Raw genomic sequence first — 25,495 nt, forward strand, 5'->3', positions numbered from 1 at the left:
CACTCCCTCCTCACGGCGGCCGGAACAGCTGTTTAGCGGTGGTACGGTGGGGCGCACAGCTGATGAGCGGTGACTCTCCGGCTGTTCTCAGCTCGCACGCTCAAGAGACCTGCAAAAACAAGACCTACAGAGAAGGAAGAGAAGGGACAGGGGAAAAAGGTAGGAAGGAAAAAAGGACCTAAAATAAAGAAAGCAGGCAAGCTGAATTGTTCGCTCCGGCGAATGGGGAAGAAAGAGGGAGCTTTCCCGCCTGCGGAGCGCTTTAAAGCTGGTGGCCCCACCCCGACCGACCTCATTGGCTGGTCGGGGGGTGACGCAGGCAGGAACCTACCATCGCGTAGGGGCTGTGCTCGCAGTCCCTACGCGATGGTACAGTCGGGCAGCCCACAACCCCACCTCCGTCGCAGGCGCGGAAGTGGCTTTAGCAACCGGTTTTGAGAAACTATTGAACAGACACTTGGATTTGATTTATTGGAACACTGAGGTCCAGTACCGGGGGGCCTTCTGGCAGTTCCCTCACTGTGAGAAGCAAAGCTACAGGGAATCAGGCAGAGGGCCTTCTCGGTAGTGGCGCCCACCCTGTGGAATGCTCTCAGATCAGATGTCAAAGAGATAAATAACTACCTAACATTTAGAAGACATCTGAAGGCAGCCCTATTCAGGGAAGTTTTAAATGTGTGACATTTTAATGTATTTTAATTTTTTGTTGGAAGCCGCCCAGAGTGGCTGGGGAAACTCAGCCAGATGGTTGGGGTACAAATAATATATTCTTCTTCTTCTTCTTCTTCTTCTTCTTCTTCTTCTTCTTCTTCTTCTTCTTCTTCTTCTTCTTCTTCTTCTTCTTCTTCTTTTATTATTAGGCAGCAGCAGCAGTGAAAAGACTCTCGTACTATTGGACTGATTTGGCAAAATACCAGCGTGTGAGGAGATATTGCAAACCTATAGAAGGGAATCATAGGCATAAAATCCACACAGAATCATATATTGCTTGGTTAAACTCGCTTGCTGGAACAACTCAGAGGCTGTGAAAAGAAGATAGAAAGATAACAACAGAATTATTGGCAATGACTTTGATTATATTGATTAGAAATGCAGTAAACTATAAGATGATCAGACCCTCTGAGTCTGAAGCATGGGAAGTCCTTTTAAATTTTATAATTTGGCAGAATATTTGGATTAATTGATTAATTGATATTTGTATAATTTGTATATTTTGGAATATGATTGAATGGTTAAAGCTGGAAGTCGGATGATTCTTTTGCAAGAGGATTGATTATCACAAGTTTGTGTCCGGGACAATTGATTTATGTTGGTGCATGCAATTCGGCTTGTGAGATGTGGGAAACATTGAAGCTAGCTCTTGGAGGGGGAGGAAGCTGTGATGGCGATTCCCCAAATGATTGCTGGAGTGCTGGGGCACCCGGTTGCAAACCACAGGAAGAGCTGGCTGTGTCAGACGTGGTGGGAGTGCAGTCTCCAGTGAATACAAGAGCTGAGGGCGCTGGCTGTCGCGTCAGACCTGGAGCAAGTGGCTGCACAGAGTGCTTCAATGGAAATTGCTGAGGGCGCCAGTTGCAAATCTCAGGGGGAGATGGCGTCATCATCCCACACAGACGTGCAGTCCCATGGGAACGAAGGTCAGTCTTCAAAGTCTTTCCAGAAGCCGACACGTATACAGAAGCTTGCAGGTGCAGCAGCTTTGTCGCAAAGGAGGGGCAAGGAGAAGCCCACAAATGTGAAGCTTGTTGCTAAGGCTCAGCCGAAGGGGGAAGAATTGCAGCCCACAACAGTGTCACGAGGCCAGGAGCAGGGGGGAGAGTTGAAGCCCACGACTGCAGCTGGCAAAAAGAAAAAGTCTTCGCCTGCAAAGAAGAAGGGGGGCAGCCAGGAGCAGAAGCCCACACAGCAGCAAAACGGGACTTTGCTGGCTCGAAAAGTTCAACACAAGTTTTTTGTCAGTTCCACAATTCAAAAGCACATTTGCAGTGACAGAAATTTGTTTACTTGTTTTTCTTCACAGGATGGTTTTGTGAAGTCTAATGGAGAACTTTTAAATGTGCAGGGAGCTGGACATGTTTACTTAGGAGGACTTAACTTGACACTATGTGATGTTTTGTATGTGCAAGATGCACAAAATAATTGGCTTTCCATTTCACAGATGTCTGAAGAAGGGTATGGAGTTTCTTTTGAAAATGGAAGCTGTCTCATCAAGAAAGGAGATGAGGAATTTCTGAATGCTCCAAGAGTTGATAATCAATATGTGTTTACTTTTGATTATGTTGATGAAAATGTGGTTTATATGCCTGAAGATGACTGTGATGCTAACATTAATCAGCTTCTTCTTACAGGTGGTTTTCGTCACACCAATGGTCACCTGAGTTTGCAGGAGGTGTCCAAGGAGGAGCATGGAGAGGGATTAAAGGTTCAATCCTGTGATTCTTTTGCTGATTGCAATGATGTAATTGCTGATGATGGGAAGCTGTCTAGCAGACAGACTTCCACACCCTGTGAGGTGATTCATGTTGATCTAGCTGATCAAATGACACTTTCAGTGGATGATGTTGCAAATGGCCAAGATGGTCAACTGACTCCCTCGGAGTGTGAAGAGGGGTACATCAGGAGTGATGATAGTGCCAATCCCATTGGAGTGAAATGCTCCAATCCCAGTGAAGGTGAATTCACTTCTCAGGAGCTAGATGCTTTCCTGGATGAGAAGCGAATTCAAAAGGATCTCTCATGTCCCAAAAGTTCTTGGGAGGGTGGTTTGTGTGAGGGAGCTGGGAATTCTGGAAAATCAATGCAGCAGGGACTTACACCCTTGTTGCACAGTGCCAATCCAGAGAACGTGCAAATGGGAGGTATTTCCCAGGTTCACCCAGATGGTGATGTCAATCCCAAGGGGGTGGTAAAGGAGGAAATTTCCCTGGTTCACCTAGGTGGTGCCACCAATCCCATGTGGGAGGAAGGTGGGGGAATTTTCCTGGTTCATGCAAATGATGTGATTCACCCAAGTGAGGATGTAATTCATCCAGGTGATGATGATCAGGATGGTTCAAATTCAGTGGGAGGTTGTGGTACTGCTGTAGCTGGTGGTGCAGCAGGCTACAAAGGTCTTGAAACCTCACTCAGACCTGCATTTAAGTCTGACACTGAATTGGGAGAACCACTGCTCACCATTGATAATTTTTCTCTTGAGAAAGAGGAAATGAGTCTTTGCAAATCTGGAGGGGCTACAACAGGCAAACAGCCTGAGAGATTTGCTGATGAGTTTGCTAAAACTGCTGATGCTGGTCTTAGTAGCTCAGAAAAGGTTTTTGAACCTGAAAGTTTCAAGGAGGTTCAGGAAATGACCTCAAAAGATGCTCAACCATGGCTAGCTGCCATGAAAGCAGAGATTGATTCCTTAGATAGGAATCAGACCTGGGAACTGGTCAAAATGGTCCCAGGAATGAAGCTGGTAAACAGCAGGTGGGTCTTTAAGGCTGAAGCTGACCAACATGGCAAGGTAGTGAGGCACACAGCCAAACTGGTCGCAACAGGGTTTTCACAGGTTCAAGGTGAAAACAGCATTGAGACTATTGCACCCGATGTGAAGTATGAATGCTTAAAGCTTTTGCTCAAGATTGCTTCGGAGGAGAAAATGCATGAATTACATATTGTATTGGATACTAATGATGAAAATGTTTTGACTGGGATTTTGCAGGAGGATCTGTTTTTACTTCCACCTGCAGGAGTGCAGGTACCACAGGGGGTGGTCTGCAAGTTGAAGAAATCCCTATTTGGACTCAAGAGGAGTGCCAGAGGGCAGACCTGCTTCCAGAACAATGTTGCCTCAATTGGGTGGCCTGGGATAGTTATGAGTAGTGGTGAAATGAGATTGAGCCGCAAGGCCCATCATAAGGAGCTGATGTGGATGGAGTCTGCAGGAAAAGAGTTTTTGGTGCACTAGTTTGGACCACACACTTTTATGAGGGTCCTGTAGGACTGCAGTAGGCCGGACGGATTTAAATTCATGCGGAGGCAGTAATTCAGTGTTCTTTGCCAGGATCGGGTTTCTACAGAGGGCAGACCTGCTTCCAGACATAATGCAGCATTTGGGACACATGGTGGGATGGCAAAAATCTGTTTTAGGAATTCAGATTGGACAGTTTCAAGAATTCTGCAGTGATTACCCATCCAGATTTAGGCGCCGTAGAGAATCTGGGCCAGCGGTTTGGCTTGGAAGACTTTGAGGGCTGCTGGAATGTATTTGCAGCCCTTCATGTGAAAAAAGCAGGAACACATACCCAGTATATGAAACTTTACAAAAGGACAATTACAAAAGTGGACTCTCCTTACCACGGCAAAAAGACTGATACTGATGAATTGGAAAAATAAAACTGTGGCTCCCTTCTATGATTGGATGGAAGACTTATAGACTGTAATTAATTCTGCCACATGCAAAACCACCTACAATTTTTAGTGGTGGAGAAAGTGAAGTATGTTATATAAGTGCCATGTTAAAAATATGGCTCAGGACTAACAATTTTTTTTCTTCAGGTTTAAGGTTTATTTCAGACTGACAAGTATTCAAACCAGCCTTTGAAACAATAGACAATACATTGAGGGAGGTGTCAGTGGAAACACAATATAATAAGTCACGTGGAGATTTCTCCTTACACTCAGGATGGTGGCATTTGTGGTGTTGCTGCTGGCACTGCTTCCTGAAATGACATGCAAGACTCACACTGTGAAGTGTCATGTCCATGATCCACACCCTACACTCACCTGGTTTAACTGCAAAGAGATTTCCTGAGATGTGGTCACGATGGCATGGTGACATCTTCTGGGAGCCACAAATGAGAACTGAGGGCAGGGTGAGAGCCAAAGGTGGACAAACTATCCCTGAAGCAGCATGACCTGTTCCCCAACAGAAGTCTTACTACTCCCTTATCACCCTACCTTACTGAGAATTACAGTACTTATTATTAAGTACAAATATACTTCCTTTCTGCTTAGGGCAATTTAGGCTAAGGGTTATGAAAAAACCTGGTAATACTGCAATATATAAATACCAATGATGCATTAACAATCACTTAACAAAACATAGGAAATGTGTCTGATGTGGAATGCTACTCTTGTTCTAGTGTTATAATTAATAATTACCAGCACATCATGGCTTTGGCCTTTGCCATGAAAGAAATCAATGAAAACCCTCAGAATCTCAGGTTTAAATTGATATCAATTTTTCACTTTTCTTTTCTTTTTTTAGGTCAAGCAATTTTGTTGATTTTTTTTTTCAAATAATATTTATTGATTTTCAAACATTTCAGCACAAAAACAAAAGCAAAAAAGCAAAAATAAAACCAAAATACAAACAAGAGATAGAGATAGAGATAGAGAGAGAGAGAGAGAGAGAGAGAGAGAGAGAGAGAGAGAGAGACCATATCAATTCTTACATTAACTTGGCATTGTGGACTTCCTCGATTCCCCCCACACTGGGTCCATTTTTAAATCTAAATTTAGCAATTTTCCTTTATCATCTTAAATCATTCAAAGCCGCTTGTGGAGAACCAGAGCAGCACATGGAAATGCCATTTACCTTCCCGCTGTAGCGGTACCTATTTATCTACTTGCACTTTGAGGTGCTTTCGAACTGCTAGGTTGGCAGGAGCGGGGACCTAGCAACAGGAGCTCACCCCGTCACGGGGATTCGAACCACCGACCTTCTGATCGGCAAGCCCTAGGCTCTGTGGTTTAACCCACAGCGCTACCCATGTATCTGAGCTAAATCCATTCACCCCTCTAGGGAATACCATATGTCAAGCATTTTTTGTTGAACTTTGTTTTGGCCATTATAGGGATGGTGCTTTCAACTTTAGAAAAGCAATATGCAAAATTCGGCCTTTGGATCAGTAAACTGAGCAGAGATGTTTACATCATCATCATCATCATCATCATCATCATCATCATCATCATCATCATGTATTTCTTTAGCTTGCATTCACTTTAAGGTCCCAGAGTGGCTTACAACATTAAAAATAAATGAATTAATTTTTATATTTAAAAAAAATCACAACACAAGTTTAGAAAAGTAATATATGATGTTTGGACTTTAATCTCCTGTTGAAATATTCTGGTATGATGTGCTACTTTTCAAATATTTATGTAATCATAGCACAATCCAACACTGCCATTGAGTTCAATAAGGCTTACTCCCAACTGAGTTACTAAGGGATTACCACCTTCTTGAAGGCCAGACTTTGTACAATATTGAGGGATTCTATATTGATATACCTTAACAGAATGTTTTTGATCATTAACTGAATAATGCTCCCGGTCATATGACTCTGCGTGACCCACCTAAAGGGAGATAGGGAGCTATCTTCACCAGACTTCTTAAGAAGCTCAGATTCCCCTGAATAGGTGTGATTGTGTTCAGTCTTCTGCTGACTCTGGTGTACAGCCATAGACCTCTCCACAATCACCATACTGCAACTAATATTTCTATGAGAAGAAAGGGGTTGCTATTGAGATTAAGGTCATGTGACATCAAGGAAGATATCTTCAATTTACTGACTGAAGGTCCTGAAAATTCAAACTAATCCAAATTATAAAAAAACACTATTACTTTATTCCCAGACATATAAGCATCTTATTCTTTGTAGCCTGGGCACAGGCCTGACAACATACTAAGGAAAAATCTTTCCCAGGAGCATTTGAGTCTAGAGTTTCAAAGGACTCAGCTGTTGGGTTTCTGAAGTCAGCTGAGTTGCTTATTGGAGAAGAGACATATCTTTTTTAAAAGTAAGCAAAACCACCCTACACCCTACCCTGACTGATAATTCCTCATACCAATGGTTTGCCCCCATTTCCAATCTGTGAGAGGACAATTGATCTCTTCCAGAATGAGCTAAAAAAGTTCTGTATGAAAATTCAGTGTGGTCCTCCTAAGACATGATCATGTGTTTTCTAACTCCAAAACATGGGGTTGTACATCTGATTACTTGGTCTCATTTTGATACCCATCTAATTGGGGGAAAATATGTCCAGATGTGACAAACTAGCTCCCTTCTGCTATTCCACAGTGAAACCCTGTCATTGCAAAAATGACAATTATTAATTCTGCTGCCTCTCGAACTCCCTGTGCAATTTGAATAGGAAAGAATTTGAAAGACAGCATTTACTAAATATATTAATTAGAGTTTAGACCTACTGTTTGCCACCAGCAATATTTATTATTCAGGGTCTAGGTCTCTTTACAGACTGAAAAAACATTTATATTAGCCTTCGAAGCTATTGACACTCTTAAAAGGGAGTTGACAACGGAGATAGTATAGTGTCCCTCAACTGAAGATTTATCCTTGCAATCAGAATGGTGATGTTTCTGGTGATGCTTCTTCTACTCCCACCTCACATGGCATGCAAGGCTCACATACTGAACTGTCATGTCCATGATCCACACCCTCCACTTCACAAGTATCATCAGTCAGGAGACCTCATCTTTGGTGGCATAGTTTCTCACAGCTACATCATCTCCAATGCCTTAGCCTTCACTGAAGAACCCCCACAGGTACTACGCGAAGAGCTTGTGTAAGGGATTCCCATCTTTGTTCATTTGAACACTCTGCCCTATACAGTAGCTCAAACCTTACACATGTGTCTTGTATCTTTTTTTTTTTACTTTCACAAAAAGAATCAAGCTAAACAGGTAATTTCCCAGATGCTCAGCCAGAGAAGGACAAGCAGATGAGAAATTTTTGTGGATACATAAATCAGATAATTGCATTCTCTGAATGCAGGAGCATAGAGAAATCACCCACCAGTGCTCCACAATCTTTAAATTTTAGAAAAAGAACATGCAAAATTTTGGCTTTTTGCCTATAAAATGAGCAGGGTGGTTTCAGCATTATCATCATCATCGTTATCAATTTTATTTCATGCAATATTATTAGATCTATTTATTTATTTTTAAATTACTACTACAGTGGTACCTCAGGTTCAGAACTTAATTTGTTCCAGAGGTCTGTTCTTAACTTGAACCGGTTCTTAACCTGAGGCACACTTTCGCTAATGGGGCTTTCCGCTGCCACCGTGCAACTGGAGCACAATTTTCGTTCTTATCCTGGAGCAAAGTTCTTAACCTGGAGCAACCATTTCCTGGTTAGCAGAGTTTGTAACCTGAAGCGCCTGCAACCTGAGGTACCACTGTACTACATCGGTTAAAAAGCAGTAATGATCATTTTACACAATGTAAGATATCTTTCTGATGCAGATTGCAATTCTCATTCTAGCGTGGTGCCTAAGAATTACCAGCACGTCCTGGCCTTGGCATTTGCCGTAAAGGAGATCAATGGCAACCCTCAGATCTTATCCAACACAACCTTGGGCTTCCACATATTTGACAGCTATTTCATGGCAAGGGGAACTTATCATGCCACACTGCTCCTTACGTCCAGCCCAGAGAAATTGGTTCCCAACTACAAATGTGACACTCAGAATAATTTGATAGGTGTCATTGGGGGACTTGACCCCCTAACCTCTCTTCATGCAGCAACAGTCTTGGATATCTACAAAATTCCACAGGTATATCAGTCTTGGTGCTGAGCACGGTGGGTTTAAGGGGTTTTCCCCCTCATGCTTGTATGGCCAACCATATTTCACTTTGTGGTTTAGAGGCTAAAATATGTAAACTGGTGTTGTGAAGAAAAACATAACCTTAAATAAAACACCCTGAATTTATTAATACAATTCAGAAAAACAAAAGAACATACTTTTTCATTCCTCTAGTGGTTTCAACATTTGAGCTTTTAGAGAATTGAGGGTCTGCTTGAAAGTAGCCGGTCACTCTCCAAAAGGAGGTTAGATGCATTAACTCAGAGCAGAGAAGAAGGTGATTTAACAGAGCTCTGGTTTTGTTAATCTTCATAGAAGAAAATGATTGAGATATACATTGAATCAGCCACAAATCTTTGGGCAAGAGTGTACAAAAGACACCAGGGAACTAAAGGTCATTCATCTGCTTTAAAAATAGTCATATATTCAGTTCTCCAGCTCTAGGTCTCAAAATTCCATTTGAGAGTGTCCATTCATAAATAAAATAGAACACATGTCTCAATAAATATTTTGCATTCATTAATTGAACCATAGGGACCCAACTCCATAAGCCATGATAATTTATTTATTTATTATTACTCAAAACTGCTTGATGGTTAAGAAAACCTCAAAAGCAGTTCAGAGAAGATAAAACAATAAAATCAAGAGGGGGAAATCAAAACCATATCTTAAAAAGATATAAAAGTTAGAATACTGCAACAATTTAAAATGACCTCATCTTTCTAAGCGTCTGAGTGGTCTAATTTTTTTTTTAAATGTTCTTAGCAGCAACTAAAAAGACCACAGTGAGGCTGACTGCTTGATCTAAACAGGCAGGGAGTTTCAAAGTGTAGACACTGCCAACCATACAATCCTCTTAAAAATGCAGAACAGATATTATAGCGGTCACATAAGAACATGTGGAAGATGGTAGTTCTCGTACTTCTGTAGTTTTGTTTGTTCTGCTGCTCTACATTTTTAAATGTATGCAGAAAAACTTGCTGGATATAACCATTAAAACATTCCTATTTATTCTGTTCCATTTTGAACCCTTGTCCCCTTAGCTCACATATGGCCCTGCTCCCATCATGCACGACAAAACTCCAGGCCTCTCCTTCTACCAAATGGTCCCACAAGAAGCCCTCCAGTATGAGGGGATTCTCTCCTTACTTCTGTATTTCAAGTGGACATGGATTGGGCTCCTTACAATGGATCTTGAGAATGGAGAACAATTTGTGCAAACAGTGGTTCCAATGTTTTCCTCCAGTGGTATCTGTTTTGCCTTCATAGAAAGAATGTCCAAAGTATCTTTTATCACTGAAGTACAAGATTTGATACAAGAGGGTGCAAAAATATGTGATAAAATAATGGGTAGCAAAGCCAAAGTGATGGTCCTCTATGGAGAATCTTACTCAATGATATTTCTTAGATGGTTTCCATATTTATCAGAAGAAAAAGAAGAGATGAGAGAGGATGCAAGAGGTAAAGTGTGGATAATGACAGCCCAGATGGAGCTGACCTCTGCAGCTTTTCAAAGGTCTTGGGATACACAAATAATCCATGGGGCTCTGTCTTTCACAATTCATTCAAATGCTCTACCAGAATTTCACAAATTTCTTGAGCACGTAAGTCCTTGCACCACAAAAGGAGATTATTTCATCAAGGACTTCTGGCAACAGGCCTTTGCTTGTGTCTTCCCAAGTATAGTCACAGATGTTATGGATCAGAATATTTGCACTGGAGAGGAGAACCTGAGAATGCTTCCAACACCTTTGTTTGAAATGAGCATGACGGGCCATAGCTATTGTATATACAATGCTGTCTATGCCATGGCCCATGCTCTCCATGCCATGTTCTCATCCAGACTCAATTCAAGATTACTGGAAGACAATGGGAAGGTGGAATCTCAGATTTATCAGCTGTGGCAGGTAATGTGGCCAGATTTCCCTTCAGACCGTGTGCCATAAATTGGTGTTAAAATAGTGCAGTAAACTATCCCCCTGATGGTTCTGGTCCTTGTGAGATGCACTTAACATTGTCTTCATCTGTAAAACTGATGTACACCCCTCTTTTCTCTCTTTTCAAAATCTAGTTCCATCATTTCCTCAGAGGTGTGTCATTTAATAATAGTGCAGGAGACACAGTTTCCTTCAACCAGAAGGGGGAGTTGGAAGCTGGGCTTGATGTTATTAATTGGATTGCCTCGGAGAACCAATCCTTTCATAAAGTTCAAGTTGGCAGGATGGATCCGCAGACTTCTTCGGGTGAAGTGTTCACCATCCATGAGAATGCTATAACATGGCACAAGTGGTTTAACCAGGTACAATCTGATTGCAGCTATTTTCAGTGTTGATTGTAAACACAGATTCTCTGCATAATGATGTGTTTTTAATTTATGGAGAATTTGGGAACTGATTTTACAAAGTACACTTCATGAAATTCCTCTTCAGAAGCTCTTTGATTTTATTCATGGATAAGTTGTTGGGTGAACAAAAATATGCATCTTTGCATTGAATATATGTAAAATATTGATCATTGGTTGTATTCTAAAGTTAAAGGTAAAGGGGCCCGTGACCATCAGGTCCAGTCGTGTCCGACTCTGGGGTTGCAGCGCTCATCTCGCTCTATAGGCCGAGAGAGCCGGCATTTGTCTGCAGACAGCTTTCGGGTCATGTAGCCAGCATGACAAAGCTGCTTCTGGCGAACCAGAGCAGTGCATGGAAACACCATTTACCTTCCCAACAGAGCGGTCCCTATTTATCTACTTGCACTTTGATGTGCTTTCAAACTGCTAGGTGGGCAGGAGCTGGGACCGAACAACAGGAGCTCACCCCGTTGCAGGGATTCGAACCGCCGACCTTCTGATCAGCTAGACTCTGTGGTTTAACCCACAGCACCACCTGGGTCCCATTCATAAGTTAGTCTCCACTTATTTCATATCCAAGGAAGTGACATTTTGTTCCCAGCATGGCTGTGACATCATCCTAGGGCCATGTTTTCCTTCCTGTGCAGCTGGTGGTGGGATGCACATACTCTCCCCCTAGCTGTACGAGCATTGGCTCATTGCAATACGCGGATCAGAGTCTGGAAGAACACAACCTTGTGGCCCTTTAAATGATGGCCCTACTTGGAGTCATGCCTATTGGATTGCAGCTAGATTCAGCACCCGGACAGAAAGGGGTGATTTTGTCTCGGTGCCTACATGCTGGCCAATGGGCCACAGCACTGTTCCCAATGGCAGCCCTGACAGGATCGTAACACCTGATCCAGCTCAGAGGGTGATGCCCAATCAGGGTTGAACCCACTTTACTTACTACCTAAGAAGTGGCTTGCTTAAAAACACATACATATCCAATGCCTTGGCCTAAACCTACCAATTTCTGTAAACAATAAAATTTTGCAAACGCACACACAATGATTTCAGTCAGTATGCTCGGTGTACTGCATCACTGAATATTGCTCATCATAACAAATTTCATCCATAGCATCAAACCACATGTCACTTTAAAGCATTTTATTTATGCAATGATTTCTGATACCACCTTTATGTCTGCAGAGAGAGCGTGAGTGAGGTGAGCAAACGCTCTAGCATCACAACTCCCAGATCCAGCCACCTCACTATACTGTGTAATTTGACTGATGAGATGAGGCTACAGTCCGTGCCATCAAAAATTCATGTTTCCTTAAAAAGCCTTCCTCCTAAAATTGATTGAAAATTGGGAATAAGACTTTGAACAGGAGTTAAATAATTCAAACGGAACAAAATGGACATGACCACACTTCTTGCCTGTGGCATTGGCACTATCGTAAGGCAAAATTAGATCATTGTTTCATCTGCTGGATACAGGAGAGTCATAAATTGCTATTTCATGAAATGCAGCTAACATAAATGACCAGCCTGCTGTTCATGAAAGCAGCCTCCTGCAATTCAATGCCCACCCTCCCCTTGTCCTCTGCACTGCCTCACTTTGAGAAACGGCACATGGTTCCTTCCTCACAATGAGTACATTCTAGACGAGGTCAGCCTGCATCACCACTTTTATGTGGTGACTAAAAGTTAGGTTTGAAGTAAGATAACTTAAAATTGGCCATCCACATAATGATTCCAAGCTCTATATTCTCTTTTTTTCATTCATGGATTAGGCAAGGCCTATTTCTCTGTGCAGTGAGCAGTGCAGTCCTGGTTCAAGCAAGAAAGCAAAGGAAGGGGAGCAATTTTGTTGCTATGATTGCATTCCCTGTCCAGAAGGGAAGATTTCAGGCAGGAAAGGTAAGCAATAATGTATATGGAAATAAGAGGCGGATTGTGTGGTATTTCATCACAACAGGGCTATAAAAGCATAAGGATGTGTGTATATACCAGGCGGCATCCGAATAGCGCTTTATTCTGTTTTCCTATTATTTTTAGCTAATGATTTCCAGGTTTTATGTAACCTTTTGAAGGATGAAAAATAGTATGTGGGAAAGTAGCAGAATCGAGGGGATGTTTGGGGACCACTGCCACATCATTAGCTTCCAGTGCTAAATCTCTAAGCAACTCTGTTAACCTGGAGAATTATGGGCTATCTGTTGTAATTTCATGTGATGAAATTTGGGGCAGTATTGCAGCATACAGTTTCTTCCAGCAAGAGGTTGTAAATTGCATGTGTACAACACCCTTGGTAGAAACATTGAAATACAGACTAGGAATGCCATCAAAAATATTCAGAGGAGGGCTTTGTGGTATCATTTGGTTAAACTCGGCTTTCAAGGTAAAAAGCAAATGGTTGCTTAAAGCCCCAAAGCTGGAAAGAAATCAGAAACTTTCCAGTTTAGGAAGGTTCAGTGTTAATTAATGCAATCTCGACAAACATCACACATGTTCAAATGTTAAGATTGGCTACTTTTGAGATTAATGACACTGTGAGATTAAGCCAAATATTTTCTTTTTCAGATATGAGTGATTGTTCTACATGTTCAGACCAAACATATCCAAATAAAAAACATGATTTGTGTATTTCCAAGTGTCACAGTGGCCGGAGTAGGCTACTTCAGAGTAACGACGCTACGCAGCTCTGCATTTTATTCTTTTATTGGTGCTGCGTATTTACAGTGCTAAGATCATTGCTATTTACACAGAGTAATGTGTTCAGTCGGTATCAGAACCTCCGAATGACTTTTGGCGCGTCTTTCCCCAGCACAAAAGCCTCGGCAGACCCATCCTCTTGCCCCTCCTCTTTCTGCGTAATTCTGGCGTTGGAGGGATGGGTCTCCTACCCTTACTTGCCCCTTCCTGTCCCACCTGGGACCCTGGCTCCGCTACCTTGCCTGAGCCTCGGACCCGACTTCCTGCTTCCCCACTGGAATCAGAGCTCCCTCTGCTTTCCCCTGTGGTCAGTGCTGGGCTTGAACTCAGGAGGGGAGGGACTTCGCGATATCCCCTGTCCCTCACATCCACCCCCCTTCCAAGCTCCCCTTCTCCCCTCCCCAGGTCCCCCCCAGGTGTCGGTGACGACTGGAAGCCTAGGAACTCAGTGCTTTCCGAGCCCGTTGGTGTGAACACCTCCGCCCATTCCTGCGAGACCCCCCCTTCCGCCTGGGAGGACTGGAATCCCAAAAAGTCCGTGGCGTCTGAGCTGGTGGGGGTAAAAATGTGCTGCCAATCTGCTTCTGCCTCTGACTGGGTGGATCTTGGTGACACCCATACCTCGTCTCCCGATTCCTCAAACTCCGCTTCCCAGCGCCATGGTGAGCTGCTCTCCCGTGCCTCCTCCTCCTCCCCCTCCCTTTCCATGTGCCAGGGCTTGGGTCTGTGGGGAAAGAGGGCGTGAAATTCTTCCACCAAAAATTCCTCCTGTATCTGAGTGGCGGGGACCCATTCATTCTGGGAGGGCGGAGCGTCCTCCCACGCCATGAGGTACTCCAGTCCCCCCACCCCCCTCCGTGAATCAAGGATGGCCGTGGCTTCATTGAGTTGCTCCCTGCCTCCCCTCTCCCCCCCTCCCTCGGGGGTGTGTTCGCTGTCTCGGAGCCTGCTGCTTTCCCTGTACGGCGACAGCAGCGATCTATGAAACACTGGATGCACCCTCATGTCCTCTGGCAGTGCCAGCCTGTATGCCACCGGGTTGACCTGTTGCGTGACTGTGAAGGGACCCAGCCTTCTGGGCGCCAGCTTTTTGCACCTCCCTCTGGTGGGCAGGCCCTCCGAGGACAACCAAACCTTGTCCCCCACCCTGATGACCTCCCCTTGTCGCCTGTGGCGATCTGCCCCCCTTTTGTACGCTTCCTTGGCCCTCTCCAAGTGTTCTCTGAGCTGCTGGTGCACCGTCTCCAGTTCCTCTGCCCAATCCTCAGCCTGTGGGCCCTCCTCCTCCTCCTCCCCCTCCCTCTCTGGGAAAGATCTGAGGTCGCGCCCGTAATTGGCCTTAAAGGGCGACACCCCTGTGGAGACGTGCACCGCATTGTTGTAGGCAAATTCTGCCAGTGGCAGTCTATCCACCCAGTCTGTTTGCCGCTGGCTGACGTAGCATCTCAGGTACTGCTGCAGAATGGCGTTGACTCTCTCCGCCTGTCCGTTGGTCTGCGGGTGTCTAGCTGTCGACAAGCTGACCTCCACCTGCAGGAGGTTCATGAGCCGCCTCCAGAACCTGGAAACAAATTGGCGGCCTCTATCCGAAATAACCCTTAAAGGTAATCCATGCAGTCTGAACACGTGGTCCACAAACAGTTTGGCTGTCTCTTCTGCCGAGACCGCCCTGGCACACGGTATAAAGTGGCACATTTTGGACATGAGGTCCACCACCACCAACACTGCGGTCTTGCCCCTGGAAGAAGGCAGATCTGTGATGAAGTCCATGGACACCACTTCCCACGGCCTGTGTGGGGTGGCTAAGGGCTCCAGCAAGCCTGGTGGCGCTGCTCTGACCACCTTTGCCCGCTGGCAGGTGTCACAGCCCCGTACATAGTCTCGAACATCTTCCCGCACCCCTGGCCACCAGAAGTGTCTCATGACTAGGTGGGCGGTTTTGTCCCTTCCAAAATGACCCGCCGTTGGGTTGTCGTGCATCTGCTTGAGGACCGTACGTCTAAGCTGGGTGGTGGGCAGGTAGAGTGCACCCTTGTAGAAAAGCAGCCCCCTGCGTTCTGCAAAGTCTTTTGCCTGCTCCCTCCCCCCTCTCAGTTCTCTGAAGATGCGGTTGGCAAATTCATCCGCTGCCGTCAGTGCTGTGAGTTCTGCCTCGCTCACCACTGCTGCTCCGCAGGACCATGCTGACGGGGGGAAGATGTGCCTGGGTGCTGGTGGCGCCTCCTCCTCCATGTACTCTGGCTTGCGGGAGAGGGCATCCGCCCTGACATTCTGCTCCCCCGGGATGTAGTGGATGGAGAAGTTGAAGTTCGAGAAGAACTCTGCCCACCGTATCTGCCGCTGGTTGAGCACCCTGGCAGTTCTCCAGAACTCCAGGTTCTTGTGGTCTGTGCACACCTGGATGGGGTGCTTTGCGCCCACCAGGAAGTGTCGCCAGTGCTGGAACGCAGCGTAGATCGCAAGAAGTTCCCTATCAAACACTGTGTAGTTGCGCTCAGGCTGTGTCAGCTTCCTGGAGAAGAAGGCACAGGGTCTCCACTCCCTGTTGGCGTCCAGTTGCAACAAAATCGCGCCCACAGCTTTTTCAGAAGCATCTGTCTCAATGCGTAGGGGCGCGTCCTGCACCACATGGAACAGGTTCTGGTCTGAGGCGAACACTCTCTTGAGGCTTTCGAACGCTGCTTGCGCCTCTGGTGTCCACCTGAACTTCTGCTTGCCTCTCAGGCAGTCCGTGATGGGAGCCGTAACGCGAGAGAAGTTCTTGATGAACTTCCTGTAGAAGTTGGCGAAGCCTAGTAGGCGTTGGGCATCTTTGCGCGTCCTGGGGCTGTGCCAGTCCAGGATGGCCTGCACCTTGTCCTTGTCCATCGCCAGCCCCTTGTCTGATAGCTTGTAGCCCAGGAAGTCCACCTCTTTGGTGTGAAACTTGCACTTCTCCAGCTTCACATACAGGTGGTTCTCCTTCAGGCGTTGCAACACCTCTCTGACATCTTTCACATGCTGCACTGGGTCAGTCGAGTAGATAAGGATGTCATCTAGGAAGACCAAGCATTTCCTGAAGAGGAGGGACCCCAGGAAGTGGTGCATGAAGGCCTGGAAGCATGCTGAGCCCCCTTGCAAACCGAAGGGCATCACCAGATATTCAAAAGAGCCCAGAGGCGTGAACATCGTGGTTTTCCATTCATCTCCTTCCCGGATCCTGATCAAGTTGTACGCCCCCCTTAGGTCCAGCTTGGTGAAAATCTTGCCCCTGCGTGCCGCTGTCAGGAGATCATCCACTCTGGGCATGGGGAAAGCCACTGGCTCTGTCACCGAATTCAGCCGTCTAAAGTCCACCACAAGACGGCGCTGTTGCGTGTCTTTCTTGTCCACCCAGAAGACCGGGCTGCCCCCTGCTGCCTTGCTTTCCCTTATGAACCCCCGCTTGAGGTTCTTGTCGATGAAAGCGCGCAGATCCTCCAGCTCCTGGTCTGACATGGCGTACAGCTTGGCTGGGGGTATCGTCGCCCCTGGCACCAGGTTGATCTGGCAGTCAAAAGGCCTGTGCGGGGGTAGGTGGTCGGACTCCGCTTCGCTGAAGACCTCCTGCAGGTCCCAGTACTGCTTGGGTATTGCCTCACCCCCTTTGATATGCATGGTGGCCACCGTGGCTATCGGAGGCCCCTCCCCTGGTTGGTGCTGCATGCAATGTTCCAGACAAAAGTCCGACCCAAACGTGATGCACCTCTGGTGCCAACTGATGGAGGGGTCGTGGCGCGCCAGCCAGCTCATGCCCAAGACGATGGGGGGGTCTGAGATGGTGGTGACGTTGAACGCCAGTGTCTCTGAGTGCCTTCCCACCGTCATTCTCATGGGGGGGGTTTGATGTGTGATGGCCCCTCCCAGCAGCTCCCTGCCGTCAATGGTTGCTACGTGCAGAGGAAAATCTAACTGCAAAAGCTGGATTTGGTGCTCTTCTGCAAAGCTTCTCGAGAAGAAGTTGGCGGACGCCCCACTGTCAATTAGGGCGAGGACCGTCAGGGGATAGCCATTTGGGAGCGTTAGCGTCACTTCTAGAACCACTCCTGCTCTGGGAGGGGTGGGCTGGCTCTGCTCCTCTCTGTGCGGGTGGGCGGGCTGGGGCTGTTGTCTGCTGACTGTGCCTGGCTGCTGCCCCTTGTCTCCTGCAGCCAGGCTTTCCCGTTTCCCTGCTGTGGTGCTGCGTCAGTGGGGGAGGGCACCACCGTTCCCGCCTTTCCTTGCCACTCCCTGCGATGTGGGCAGTCTCTGACGAGATGCTGGGGTGAGTTGCAGAGAAAGCAATTCCCGCCCCTTCCCTCCTTGCGTCTTGGCGCCGCTGGGGTTTGAAAAGCCCGCGCGCGCGCGCTATCAATCTGCATGGGCTCCTGGTCCTGGCTGGCTCCAGGCGTGGCTTGAAAGGGTTGTTGAGGGAGTGGCTTCTCCTGCGACCGTGGGAACCAAGCCCGCTTTGCGCGCGTTGCTTGCTTGTCGTTCCACCGGGATTCCTGTCTCACCCCCACCGCCAGAGCCGCTTTGCTCAGCTGATCCATAGTACTGGGCTTTGGACCTCTCGAGAGTTCATCCTTCACGTCCTCGTGCAAACCCAAGTAAAACGCAGCTTGCATAGGAGGCGACTCCAAAACCCACCCCAGTCTGTGCACCAGCATGGTGAATTTCGCCCAATATGCGCGAACTGTCATATTTCCTTGTCGTAAATTATGCAGTTCCTCCTTAGTCTGGTCCAAATGACTATCTGACGAATACATCGTCCTCAAACCTTCTAGAAATTGTTGAACATTTTTCATGCAAGGATTCTTGGTTGCGATTAATGGTCTTAGCCACTCCCTGGCTGCTCCGGTAAGATGTTCCACAATAAACGCTACTCTGTGCTCATCATCGAGGAACTCATTATGGTGCAGCTCAAGAGCATACACGATCTCAGTCTCAAAGCCATGATATTCCCTCGGGTCTCCATTGAACTTGCTTACAAGGGTCCCTGCTCTCCTTCCTGGCAGCACTTGGACTTGGGGAGCCCCTCCCGCCTTGTCTTTCTCTGCATCTAGCTTGCTTTGGAGGTCTACCGCCACAGCCCTTAATTGCTGCTCTCTTTCCTGAAGCGCTCTCACCTGTTCCGCAAGTTGTAGCCGGTCTTCCTGGACCTTCTTAGTCTCTTCTTTTGCTGCCTTTAATTCTCCCTGTGCCTGCAGATGCAGCTTCTGCAGCTCCTCTTGTGCTTGTTCAGCGAGCTGCCGCCATTTCTCCGCCTCTGGCACGCTCATCCCGGCAACTCCAAAGTAGCCCAAAAAGATTCGGAGGTTGCTGTCACAGTGGCCGGAGTAGGCTACTTCAGAGTAACGACGCTACGCAGCTCTGCATTTTATTCTTTTATTGGTGCTGCGTATTTACAGTGCTAAGATCATTGCTATTTACACAGAGTAATGTGTTCAGTCGGTATCAGAACCTCCGAATGACTTTTGGCGCGTCTTTCCCCAGCACAAAAGCCTCGGCAGACCCATCCTCTTGCCCCTCCTCTTTCTGCGTAATTCTGGCGTTGGAGGGATGGGTCTCCTACCCTTACTTGCCCCTTCCTGTCCCACCTGGGACCCTGGCTCCGCTACCTTGCCTGAGCCTCGGACCCGACTTCCTGCTTCCCCACTGGAATCAGAGCTCCCTCTGCTTTCCCCTGTGGTCAGTGCTGGGCTTGAACTCAGGAGGGGAGGGACTTCGCGATATCCCCTGTCCCTCACACCAAGGAAATAAGCTTCTTGTCTTTTGAAGAACCTGTGGGGCTCAGTTTAGCCCTTTCTGCTCTTTCCGGTTCCTTGGTCACTGTTCTAGTCCTCTTGACTTTTATGAAGAACCACAACACTCCCATTGTCAAAGCCAACAACCGGCAGCTCACCTACACTCTCCTCCTCTCCCTCCTGCTATGCTTCCTTTCTGCCCTGCTATTCATTGGACAGCCTCAGAAGGTGACATGTCTCCTCCGACAAACTGCTTTTGGCATCGTCTTCTCAGTGGCTGTTTCTTGTGTGCTGGCAAAAACCCTCACTGTGGTTCTGGCTTTCGTGGCCACCAAACCAGGATCCAGAATGAGGAAATGGGTGGGAAAGAGGCTGGCCAATTCCATTGTTCTTTTTGGCTTCCTTCTACAAGGAGGCATTTGCATTGTGTGGCTGGTAATCTCTCCCCCGTTGCCAGAGGCTGACGTACACTCAGTGGCTGAACAAATTATACTTGGATGTAACGAGGGGTCTGTGACAATGTTTTATTGTGTCCTTGGCTATATTGGCCTCCTGGCCACTGCCAGCTTCACTTTGGCCTTCCTTGCCAGGAAGTTACCCGACACCTTCAATGAAGCCAAGTTTATCACTTTTAGCATGTTAGTGTTTTGCAGTGTGTGGTTATCCTTTCTTCCAACCTACTTGAGCACTAAGGGGAAATACATGTTAGCTGTGGAGATCTTTTCTATCTTAGCCTCCAGTGCTGGATTATTGGTGTGCATCTTTTCTCCCAAATGCTACATTATTTTGTTGAAGCCTGAATTGAACAAAAGGGAACAGCTAATACGAAGAACTAACTGAATTTCTTTAATTAATGAACCAGAGTCATGCTTATTATAAACTGCCTCTTCGTTTCATAAGACTTTAGGGTTGGTTTTTCTTCTATAGTGGATGCTACTAAAAAGTCAGCTCTCTCTAATAATGACCGCTCCACACATCAAATGGGGGGTGACCTTTGCATGGCCGCACGCAGCCCCCTGATCCCATAAAAGCGACTCCCTTGTAGTTTGGTGTTGACGCCGCCTTCCCAGGTAGGATGCAAGGGGTCTCCGCCTACCCCAGCCGTTTTTCCAATCCTGCCTGGGGGAGGTGTTGCCAGGGGAGTGGCCAGTTATGGGGGAGGGACTTTCCAGCACACACAATAGAATTTGAATCTCACCTCCAAGCACCAGTTGGCTCCAGAGCTTCTCCCACCCTCCACACCCTCATTCAAGTTTCTTTTGCAGGTTAACCTTTTTTCCACAGGTACAGAGGTGCTGCTACATCTAGGTCGCTGTTAAAGGGCTGGAAAGGAAATGGCAGGTTTTGCCTTTCCTGTAGCAATACATCACAACTTTGGCGGTTTCAGGCCTTGGGCGATTTTCCTAGAGGGAGGGGCGTGAGGCGGAGACCTCACCCCCTGCAACAACAAGATTGGGGTATTGGGGGAAGCAATGACCCCACCAATAGGCGTTATCGCTTCCCCCTTCCATTGGCAGCCAATGGGGGGCAGGCTCCCTCTGCTTGAACATATGTTATCCAGAGCCAGCCCCAACCCCCATACATTGGATAACCCCACAGCCTCCCAGAACCCCCGCTGGGGACTGGGAAGGATAACGCCCAATACCTGAGCCAAGGTCTCCCTACATCTGAATCTCAATAAATTTCTGGCCAATCTGAATCCCATAGCACATTGTCTTGCACCATTATTCTGCTCAGGGGGTTGCTTGAGGTTTTGGGGACCCCGCCTGTCCGCGCAAACATTTTTTTTCGTCCCCAAAACATTGAAGTCAGGGCTGCAATGCTAACCCTTTATCAGGGAGTAGGTCTCACTCACTCCATTCATTGGGATACTGACATAGAATCACAGAATTGTGGCGTTGGAAGGGACTCTCCCCAGTGCAGACATGTGAGTAGTAGACATGGTTAGAAGTACTCAAAAAACAAATATATTATGGCGATGAACCTGGTCTTTTACATTTCAGTCTGCCCATATTTGTTTGTTTTTTGCTCATGAGTCTGTTTTCCATAGTATCAGATCCAGTGTAATAGAGTGCTGTGTCAGGTGCTCTATTGAGATCTCAGCACCCCTTTTATATTTGCTTGAATTAAGTCCCTTTTGAGAAATTTGAAGGTCTGAAGGGGGCTTTCACACATTTTTGCTTTAACAACTTGCACACTACCGGGAATCCTTCCTGATCTGATTTCTTAATTTTGGTGACATCTAAGTATATCTTGCAGAATGCACATATGCCGTATTTACTTGAATCTAATGTTCACCTTTTTTGACCAAATTACATTGTGCAAATTAAGGTGCACATTAGATTCAGTGGCACATTTACATTCAGCAGTAAGTCCTTTTTTGGTTTCAAGACTCTGAAAATTGAGGTGTGCATTAGACTTGATGATGCATTTGACTCGGGTAAATATGGTAAGTCCTTGGAAGAATGGCAATATATTGACATAGCACAACTGGACCACTTAGAATATATGCAATTCTCACCACCTGTATTGATTTCTGAATGGGTAGATGCCAAATGCATTGTCTCTGAATACCTATCCTGAAATTAAACTGTTCTAAGCAATGGATCAAGTGTTCTGAACAAGCAAAGTCTACAGCATTGACAGTTTAGGGCTGTTAGGGGTATAGAATTTTCTTGTCAGGCAAAAAGCTAAGTGACATCACAGATTAATTGTATTTCCTGATTGGGCTAAGCCTTTGTTTGGGCTTTGCTAAGGTGAATACCATCTTCTACTAGTCTCAGATGCCTATAAATTCGTGCAGCTTTACCTTAAGCTTTAATTTGCCTATAAGCATATGATCAGGAGCCCAAAAAGATTTGGTTCTGAACTTCTCTTTTACAATGAACTCTTCATGTGTACTGAAACCCAAATCTGCTCAATTAGGTAACAATAAGGCTCAATAAGATTGAATTTATTGGTTTCATTTGCAAACCTGTGTTGTGTAATATTGTTTACCTTCTTTCCCTACCATTTCCTGGTCTTCTTAGTAAAAGTTTTTGTATATTAACATTTGGTTTCCTTGGTTCTGAAAGGCAATTCAGTTCAATTTCTCACTGCCTGCCTCCTGGTTCTATTAGCAGGCATGTCCAACAGGTAGATCATGATTTACTGGTACATCACTGGACTTCAGTGGTAGATCCTTGGTAGATCCTTGGTTTCCCCCAAAGAAGCTGAACAACTGTGGCTCCCCTAAAAAAAGCTCAGCATTTTACCTCCTCCCTGAAAAAACTCAACAACTTTGACCTGAACCCCCCCCCCATGGGCCTTCCTCCTTCCTAAAAAAAAGATAAATTATTTTGTCCGGAACCCAAAAGAAGGGGGTAGATCACTGCCAGTTTTTAACTCAGGGAGTAGATCGCAGTCTCTTGGAGTTGGCCACCCCTGTATCATAGCATAGCTAAGCTTCAAAGTTCTGTAAGATATGTTATTTGGGTTTGAGGAGAGTAAGTTCACAAATTCACTCATGGTTCATATTGCACCCCACAAATATGTTGGGCTGGTGCAGCGAGAGCCATGAAAATAGGGTTAAAATATCATTCATACAGCTGGACAGAATCAGGTGAGGTAAAGAATAATCCCACCTCATGAAAAGCTATTGATACTTCTTGAGGGTTTGAATCCATATACAGCGCCAGTGTTTAATTGGGGCTGGTTTGGGAAAATCTGCAGGATAGTAATATAATCAGTCAATAATGTTTTTAAAACTCTACTTTAACAGTCATGAGGTAGAAAGAGAACTTGTGTTTCCTTCCTCTCTCCAAGCCGAAGCAGGAGCATTGAATCCTGCAGGGTACCGTTTAACAATTCTCTTTCCGGCAGTGAGTGTTGGATTCAATCCTACTTGGATCTCCTTCATGACTGTGTTCCCTGTAGGGGACTGTTCTGCCAAGTGCAGGGATTCTTTTCAGGGATATCAGGGCATATAAACCAAGCAGGTAGGTGGTGAACCAAAATACCTTTATTGAAGAAATAAAAACATACATACCTAAATCAGCATATCCCCAATCCACTCCCAGGAGCCCCTCAAATGGGTAGCGAGGACACGCAAACTGACTCAAAGCACCCTAGTCCTGGGTCTGTGATATAGCTGCCAAATTCCGGATTGAAAAATCCGGGACCAGCAGCGTCACGGCACCGGAAGTTGCTTCTGTCCACAGCCATAGGCAACAACAAACAGAATAGGGTCTTGGGGGGGGAGGGAGAACCCAGAGTCAGCCAAAGCAGTGTGGGGTGCGGACACTTTCAGGAACACGCATGGGTGGGGGAGTCTTATTATGGAAACTTACAGTAGGGTAGTCAGTTTGGGGCAGGGCAGGTGAGGGGAATCTAAGGGAGGCTCTGAAGAAAAAGGTCCATTTAACAGAAAAAGGTCCATTTAACACGAAAACCCACAGGAACGCGTGGCCCAGTCCGCTAGTACCATTTAAAATAATGAATGAATGAATGATAGAATGAATGAATTCTGACAAGTTTTCGACTAATAGGTGCAGGGGCATTTGGGTTGGCACCCTTTACATTTATTTTTGAGTAGGGAGAACTAAATGGAGTCTTTGTTAAATGTAAACAACAACACCCAACACCCCACTGTGACTGATAATTCCTCCCACCAGTGGTTTGCTCCTATTTCTAATCGATGAGAGGGCATTTGATATCCCCCGGAATGAGTTCATAAAGTTCTGTATGAAACTTCATTGTGCTCCTCCAAATAAATGCCCATGCGTTTTCCAACTCCACACCATGGTGATCTCCATCTGATGACTTGCTCTTTTAGATGCCTGACTAATTAGGGGGAAATATGTTCAGATGCGACAAACTAGCTTCCTTCTGCTGTTCCACAATGAAACCCTGTCATTGCAAAAATGACAACAATTAATTCTGCCGCCTATCAGACGTCCTGTAGAATTTGAGCAGGAAAGAATTTTAAACATGGTATTTAGTAACTATGCCAATTAGAGTTGTGGTACTCCCAGAGACTAACAATATATGCTATTCAGGGTTCAGGGTTCTTTATAGACTGAATCACCATTTATATTAGCCTTTGTCACTATAGATACTGTAATAAGGGAGTTGACAATGGGTATAGTGTAATGTTCCTTGAGTGGAGATTTTTCATTGCACCCAGGAAGCTGATATTTGGCACCTGCCATTTGACCTTCACCTATCTTGTAGCAATCGCTACAATTTTGTTGGCATTGGGTAGGCCTTTGTTTAATGGAGAGGAGGTTGTAGGCTCCATCTGCCCCTCCTCTATAAGGGCATCCTGTTAAAGGGATCTAGGGGTGTGGAATCTGTCTGAAGCCTGGATGTAGGCTAAGGCCATGCCACAAGCCCAACAGGGATCCCTTGGGGTGCCTCTATTTGATGAAAGTCATGCGGCTCCCCTTCTTGATGGTTTACTCTTAGTTGTACTCCCTGCAGACGGGTGGGTTAAGAAACAGCCTGGATTTACCCAATGCCTAAGCCAAACCTCTCACATCTGCAAAGTTGTCGCCTCTTTTAGCCAATTAACCAAAATACTTGCAACTGTGTGTTTATTAAACAATAGGAAAGTGTGGGGCACAAGGCCTTGGCATGCAAATGCTCAATGTCACTTGCTAACCACCATCTATGGACCAGCAGCTTCTACAGCCTCAAATGCCCCAGAGAAGCAGTTGATTAATTCTTACGTAACTCAAAACCCTGCCATCAACATATTGAAGATGCAATAGAGATATTACTTCTCTAAAATATAGGTTTTTTTCATTGTCCTATATTGAAAGATTTTTGGTAGAAGGTAACTGAAACTATTAACAGAACTGAAAAGATCTGTACGGAACAACCTTAGACACAGAACAAAGTATCCTTTTGAACTATATACCCAGTATAAATCAATCAATCAGCTTTATTTGCATAGCTGACAGCCATAGCAACAGAATACATGCAATATACAATTAAAAACAACATGGATAAAAGGATCAGTCATATGACTATGATTATCGTTTAAAGGGTAGCCCTTAGTCTCATTGCACCCTTGATGAATCTGGCAACTTGTGTTGTTCTCAGGTCATTTTGATCTGATAGAAGAAAGAAC

The 25,495-nt window shown here is 45.8% G+C and overlaps 1 protein-coding gene across 1 annotated transcript; it reads left to right on the forward strand.

Annotated features, from left to right (window-relative positions):
- The first annotated feature begins 7,354 nt into the window (after window positions 1-7,354).
- LOC132592913 (vomeronasal type-2 receptor 26-like) lies at window positions 7,355-20,223 on the forward strand. The gene is made up of 5 exons (XM_060281142.1): window positions 7,355-7,572; window positions 8,274-8,565; window positions 9,639-10,502; window positions 10,667-10,894; window positions 19,393-20,223. The coding sequence occupies exons 1-5, from the start codon at window positions 7,355-7,357 to the stop codon at window positions 20,221-20,223; spliced, it is 2,433 nt and encodes an 810-aa protein (XP_060137125.1).
- The last annotated feature ends 5,272 nt before the right edge of the window (window positions 20,224-25,495 follow it).

The sequence above is a fragment of the Zootoca vivipara genome, chromosome 13, assembly GCF_963506605.1.
Source record: "Zootoca vivipara chromosome 13, rZooViv1.1, whole genome shotgun sequence".
NCBI classification, from domain to species: domain Eukaryota; kingdom Metazoa; phylum Chordata; class Lepidosauria; order Squamata; family Lacertidae; genus Zootoca; species Zootoca vivipara.

What these genes read in the sequence shown, in the direction of transcription:
- LOC132592913 (XM_060281142.1), top strand. Translation starts at nt 7,355, where the DNA reads ATGGTGATGTTTCTGGTGATGCTTCTTCTACTCCCACCTCACATGGCA. An exon ending in ATATCTACAAAATTCCACAG is followed by an intron (nt 8,566 to 9,638) that starts GTATATCAGTCT and finishes TTGTCCCCTTAG; the next exon opens with CTCACATATGGCCCTGCTCC. An exon ending in AGATTTATCAGCTGTGGCAG is followed by an intron (nt 10,503 to 10,666) that starts GTAATGTGGCCA and finishes TTCAAAATCTAG; the next exon opens with TTCCATCATTTCCTCAGAGG.